At 28.9% G+C, this 6,762-nt stretch overlaps 1 protein-coding gene across 1 annotated transcript in view; it reads left to right on the top strand.

Annotated features, from left to right (window-relative positions):
• Positions 1-757: 757 nt before the first annotated feature.
• LOC111031436 (solute carrier family 15 member 1-like) overlaps positions 758-6,762 on the top strand; it is a 10,430-nt gene continuing 4,425 nt past the window's right edge. The window contains exons 1-8 of the mRNA XM_022311360.1: positions 758-1,671; positions 1,748-1,820; positions 1,916-2,057; positions 3,136-3,228; positions 4,106-4,380; positions 4,678-4,760; positions 4,928-5,101; positions 5,415-5,666. Coding sequence (XP_022167052.1) covers positions 1,657-1,671; positions 1,748-1,820; positions 1,916-2,057; positions 3,136-3,228; positions 4,106-4,380; positions 4,678-4,760; positions 4,928-5,101; positions 5,415-5,666 — 1,107 coding nt within the window. The 5' untranslated portion in view covers positions 758-1,656. The remainder of the gene's footprint in view (positions 1,672-1,747; positions 1,821-1,915; positions 2,058-3,135; positions 3,229-4,105; positions 4,381-4,677; positions 4,761-4,927; positions 5,102-5,414; positions 5,667-6,762) is intronic.

The following is a 6,762-nucleotide window of genomic DNA, read 5'->3' as shown; positions in this document are numbered from 1 at the left end:
GTCATACAAATAACATTTAAATAATTGTGTTTTTCAACAATTTTTATTGGGTTAAATGTCAAAATTGTAGAAACATATTTTATTGGGTTAAATGTCAAAATTGTAGAAACATATTTTATTTATCTAGTAGGTAGATACTCATTTGGTGAAGGCTTGATTTGGTATGGGGGGTCTTATATCTAAGTCTCACCGGTGCATTCGAATTGCGTCCCTAAATTATATTTTATCCGAGTTGCGTCCGCGGTTTTCTCGTGACATGGATGAATTGTGTCCACGGGTTTTTCAGCGACTAAGTATTATGTTTGGTGATAAACTCGTAGATAACTTCGGTTATTGATATCTTATCTGTAAATATAGTTGAAAATTAATTTTTTTAATTAATTACAATATACGGTTACAATTTTTAACCTCACCATTTTTTAAAGTCTACATTGTATTTCAAGAATTTATTCAAAAAAACTATGACTCAGTTTAAAAACAAAAATATAACACGTCTTGACTTTGTTCAAAAATTGGCATACAAAAATTTACCACTTTTTAAAATCAACATTACATTTTAAAATATATAATATTATAATATACACTATACAATATACAATTACAATTTTAACCACACCATTTATACAAATGTGAAATGACAGTCCTCAGTCAGTAAAATTGGGAAGGCACATATTATGTATAATATTATTAAATTAATCAATTATTAACCGGGATGCAACTCATAAATGTCTCGAAAAAATTGTGGACGCAACTCGGATATGTTGTGCAAAAACCACGAACGCAATTCGGATATCACGATTTTTATTTTTGTATTCTGGGATGTTTGTATATTCGTATGCTGCCAGTCTCACATATCTCACTGTTTGTGTTATTGCCTATATAATATAATATAATAATCAGTCTGACAAAATAGCGTATCGTTTTATGCGTTTCGCTAATAAAATACTACCCGCTAAAATATTTGAACAATTAATTGGGATACTGAATTATTTGGTTGTGCTATTGATGAAGATTCAATAATAAAATGGACACCGATCTCAATAGACTATAGTACCTATATGCGACATTTGGGCTTCAGGCACAATATCCTTTCTTTCGTTTACTTTCATGCAAAGTACTGTGTATACTATTACTTATTAGTATAGCGTTCATTAAATGTGACAAATAATTGAATACTTTAATAAATGAGTGTAATGACTGAGTCGTTTATACATTTTTTACATTTTTCACTCACTTATACTATTTGCAGTGTCACAATTTCTCGAAAAATGCTTAGAAATTACGGCCAGCTCAGTCGTTCATTTTGTAGTTTTGTAATAATTATTCATAGACCATTTAGCTTATATTTATAGACCGACGGGAATACTTCGGACGGCTAACATTATTCAAATAATAAAAGAAAAACATATGATTTTATCACATCCCATTACTGTGCCACTGCCGCTATATTTACATGTGCGGCTGCTGTCTCGTATTTTTAATAGTCAGTATAGAGGTGGGCCATAGCCTTTTTTCAAAGACCATTTAATTTGCACTAAATTTTAAGTGAATCCAGTGTAAAGTTAATAAAATTGAAAATTGAGATACATTTTTTTTTTATCAATATTTGTTTCAAAAATTAAGTTTACTTTTTTAATTTACCTACTGCATTCTAATATGACAACAATATTAGTGAGTTACATTATTTTTATAAACGATTTCAAATTTTAAAACCTTTTAGTATACCTACCTATTTTATTATAAATAGAAGTATCCGAAATCAGTTTGGTATATAATCGGAAATGAGTTTTGCGAAAGATTTAGTTATTTTGGACTTAAAGGTACCTATTTTATCTAACTATACCTATATATAAATATAATAGGTACATATTAATTAATACTTATTAGTTACGTTTTACTACTAATTGGTTTTTAGCTGTATTGGTTTTATTTTTCACGACGATACAAGAATATGACCATGATACTTCCACGATTATATTTCATATGTTTTTAGTCTGTGCATACTTATCACCATTGTTTGGTGCCATCATTGCAGATTCATATTGGGGGAAATATAAGTAAGTAAAATTGTTGGAATAATAACCTCTTAAATATATTTACTATATAAGTATATAAAGCAAAAGTACGTATAAAAATAGCTTCACGCCTTTGCATACATCGTAATGGAATAATGGATGTGTGATCAATTCCAAAAATATTTTTAAGGGTTTTATACTTTTATGGCTATCTATAGGAGAGTCTAGGGCCTTGCACCCGAATCATTTATTCGGGTTTCGGGTACTAGATGTATTCGGGTGTCCAAACACCGAAATAAAAAATGTAAACAAATGTTTGGATTTTAATAACCGTTATTATACAGATTAATATTGGGTAGTACGGGTGTTGAGTAGTGTAGAAAAAATACAACTCGACATTTGTTTTAGACCAAACACGCTTATAAGTTTAACGTAGGTACAGAAGTTGCATTTTTGTAAGAAGCTATATGTGCGATATGTAAGAACAAAAACAATTTGAAATTAATTAGGTACCTATTTATTTTATTGGAGTCATTTCTATTAGACATTATTCAATTTTAAAAATATTTTTTAATTTTTTGTGCTATTTATACATTTTTGAAATTTTTGACTTTTTTTCGAATTGTGTTGATGCAAATTTTAATTCTCGGTCGAAAAACTTGAAATTGTATTACAAACTTCCACGAAATAAACACTCTAATATCAAAAATACGTAATCACAATTCTGATTGTATGATTTGGTAGCGTCAGTGAAATTATAGTAGGTACCAAGAAATAAGAATTCTTGAGAATTTACATTCAAATGTTATCCACGTCGTTGCGAGGGTTTTATAAACAAATGTACACAATACAATTTTCATTATTTAATACATCTAATATATATTTTATACTAAAAGAAAAAAAATTGATACAAAATGTTGTACCTATGTTATACTTCCAAATAATTAGTAGTAATTAATCTATCCTTCATTCCTAATTTAATTAAACAGTTCCTTTACTCAACAACTTAATTAATATTTAATTATTTAAATATTATATTTATTTTTTTAAATTGTATGTATATTACTCTAAAGTCGAAATGTGTCTTGTCAATGAATAATACCTATGTTTAATTTTACAGAACCATCTTTATCTTATCTATTGTACATGCGATAGGAAATATCTTAGTGGCTGTTGCATCGTTTGTCACATCGATAAGTTTAAATTTCCAAAGGTATGGTGAGATATAAACAGTACTGATTCCATAACTGATGTTGTGGTTATTTATTTTTGTCTTTTGATGAGGACTCGGAATTATATGTAAATACATATTTTCATTATGACGTGATACATTAATTTCGGCAAGCCATCAATTTGTTTCACAGGATTTTTGATAAAATGAGCTCCATTTGATTTTACATATTTTTACATATTTCACAACTATTCATTTTTTTCTCACATATTTAGACAATTTTACTGTTTGAACGTGAATTCTCCAGAGTTCAGATAGATTGAAAGCGTATCATAATTAAGCCAACTTAATAGTTTACGACTTGTGTAGTGCGGTATCGTCTCTTCATTGGTTCGACGGTGTCAACCGGAAGTATTTTTGACGTGGCTATACGTATAAATACGGTATAAAGCAATTTTACGATAGAATCACCGGTCATTTGAATTTGAAAATGTATTTATACATGTTGTTATAAAGAGCAATCAAGATAATTAGATAAATAATCATTTTTTTTATTGAATTTTATTATACTATTAGTTATTGTTATTACATATTTTTTTATATGTAATACATATTTTGAACTGTTTAGCACACATATATGTATATTTTTTCAGTAGATCAATTTTTTTTTGATAATACATATTTGAAACTTTTTACCACATATTTATGTACATAGTCTTGTTGTATAAATGCATACTTTAGCTATATAAATACATATAAATCCGAGTCCTAGTTATGACCATTAAAAGTTGTTTAAGAAGTTTGGAACTTCCGTAAATGTATTATGTATAAAAATTCTCTGATTTTATTGGAGCACGCTTGTACCTATAATATTAGAGAGCCATGGAGATATCAAAATTGCATTTTTATCTCTTAACAGATTATTTACGATAGTTGGTCTACTGTTAACATCAATTGGAGCAGGTGGTATAAAACCGTGCGTCTCTTCTTTTGGCGGTGACCAGTTCGTAATACCAGATCAAGAGGATCATCTGCAAAAGTTCTTTTCTGTATTTTACTTTACTATTAATGCGGGGTCATTGTTGTCGACGTTCATTACACCAGAGCTGAGGAAATCAGTCCAATGTTTTAGAAGAGATTCATGTTTTCCATTAGCATTTGGGATTCCTGCTATACTTATGTTGATCTCAATAGGTATGGTATTTAGCAGAATTTATGACCCTGCAGTGAATGCTTTAGGAACGACTATAATGTTTACTATATATTGTTTATTAAAAAATTATTAGTAGTATGATGTACCGTAGGTACATAATAATTCTGCTCATAAATTAATGCAATATATATTTATATATATATATATATTATATATATATACGTATATTGCATTAATTACCTGTATACAATAAAATAATAGTTATGATAGGTAATAATAATCATATGGTATATTAATTATTAAAACTCTTTTTTTTTTTTAAATTTATGAATGTAAAGTATTCTTCGTAAGTGGAAAAAGTATGTATAAGATCAAGAAACCCGTGTCCAGTATCATCACAACTTCAATTGGATGCATGTTTGTAAGATAATAAAAAAATAGCTTTTGCAAACATTTAATTTGATTTATACCTTTGAATATATGATAATAAGTTATATAATTCATAACGTTATTCTAAATTTATACATATAAATTACATAGATTTACAGAATATGTTGAATTTTATATTATTCTCGTTTTTCATAAAAGTACGCATTGAAAAAAAAAATAACAGCTTCTTCAAATGAACCGAAAAGAAAAGATTGGTTAGAATATTCCGATGATAAGTACAATACACATGAAATATCTGAATTGAGATCAGCGTTGGACGTTATGTATTTGTTAATTCCAATTCCGTTGTTTTACACACTTTTTGATCAACAAGTAAGTTATTTCATAAAATATGTTAGTTTGTTAGTGTCAAAAATGTAATTAATTAAATTAGTCACTGCGTATCAGCCGTATCTATATACTAAATAGTTACATATTATTATTCATTGTATATTGGATTAAGGAATCGAAGTAGTAAAAACATCCCTGTATCTAAAGATAAATCATTTAAAGGTGTTTTTCACTACTTATGGTTTCAATGACCCACAGCCTATAAATTATGTTTCATTTTTATGATTTATTTTAGACACAAAATATGTAAGATAATATGTATATTTGCAATAATTAAAACAATTTATATTTCAAGGGGTCTCGTTGGACATTGCAAGGAACACTAATGAATGGCAAGATAGATTTTTTGAATTGGTCAATCAAACCTGATCAAGTACATTTAATTAATCCGTTATTCGTTTTGGTATTCATACCACTTTTTAATGGTGTTGTCTATCCAATCTTGTATAAAATCGGTATCAATACACCTTTAAAAAAAGTCACTCTAGGTGGCCTATTTGCTGCATCATCGTTTGTATGTGCTGCTGTCGTGCAGTGTATTATTATTGTAAGTACCTACCTTACAAGTAATTAATTATTATCAAATCTAATATGAATATATTTTAAACAATTTAATTAACCTGGACCCTCAACTAAAGTCTAAACGCCAAACACTAATTAATCGTCTTAACTTACTTCGACCTATACTCAAATCAAAAATGTAAATTCACACAAAATCAGTATTATACAAATCACTCTTAAGGCCAATTTAGGCTTATGGCATGCAAATTTGGGGCTGCGGCAAACCTTCTCAAATCCGATCAACTCAAACCTTCCAATCAATCTCTCTCCGACTTATAGCCTCAGCTCCATGGTATATAACAAATAAAGCACTACATAAAGACCTAAAAATTGATACAGTTGACCAACTAGCCAAAAATTACTATGTCAAATTTCATGCTAAACTACGATACCATCCAATCCACTCATCTCACACCTATCGTCACACACACACTACCCGACAACCCTCCACGCCGCCTCAAAAGACGATGGTGTAGAGACCTCCATAATTAAGTAAAATCAGGCTTTGGAGGGTTCTATCTTCTATCAATGGATTGTCCCCTCCTCATGTAAATAATGTCATGTAATTTTAATATTCGTAATGTATTTATCACATTTGCTTATTGTATACATTTGATACAGATTGTAAATATATATTTTAGAAATAATACAAAAAAAAAACAATTTAATATGAATCTTAAAGTATCCTTCTCAAAAACCTCATCTAAAATGATTTGTGTTCAGTGACAGTTTAATTGTTTTTTTTACTAATAACAGTTTGGTATTTATCTATAGTTCTAAACAAGGTAATAATTTCCATAAATTAATTCGGAGAATTTTTCTAGAGAGTGGGTAAAGTTGCAAATATCTAAACTGGCATTGCAAATTGTTGCAAACCAGTTGCATTTATAATAAATATTTATTAATGGTGATGGTGAAGGTTCGAGGTTGATACGTCTATGTGGGGGGACCCCTAACCGAAAAACTTTTTTATCGAGAAAGGTTTAAGGTTTCAAAGTTCAATATCTAGGTTCTAATTAGTTCCGAAATATTGGTAAAGGGTTGAAGTCAAAATGGTCATGCGGGGGGGGGGGGGGGAAAAA

Source organism: Myzus persicae, unplaced genomic scaffold, assembly GCF_001856785.1.
Source record: "Myzus persicae strain clone G006 unplaced genomic scaffold, MPER_G0061.0, whole genome shotgun sequence".
NCBI lineage: Eukaryota > Metazoa > Arthropoda > Insecta > Hemiptera > Aphididae > Myzus > Myzus persicae.
This window is presented reverse-complemented; position numbering and strand designations above follow the sequence as displayed.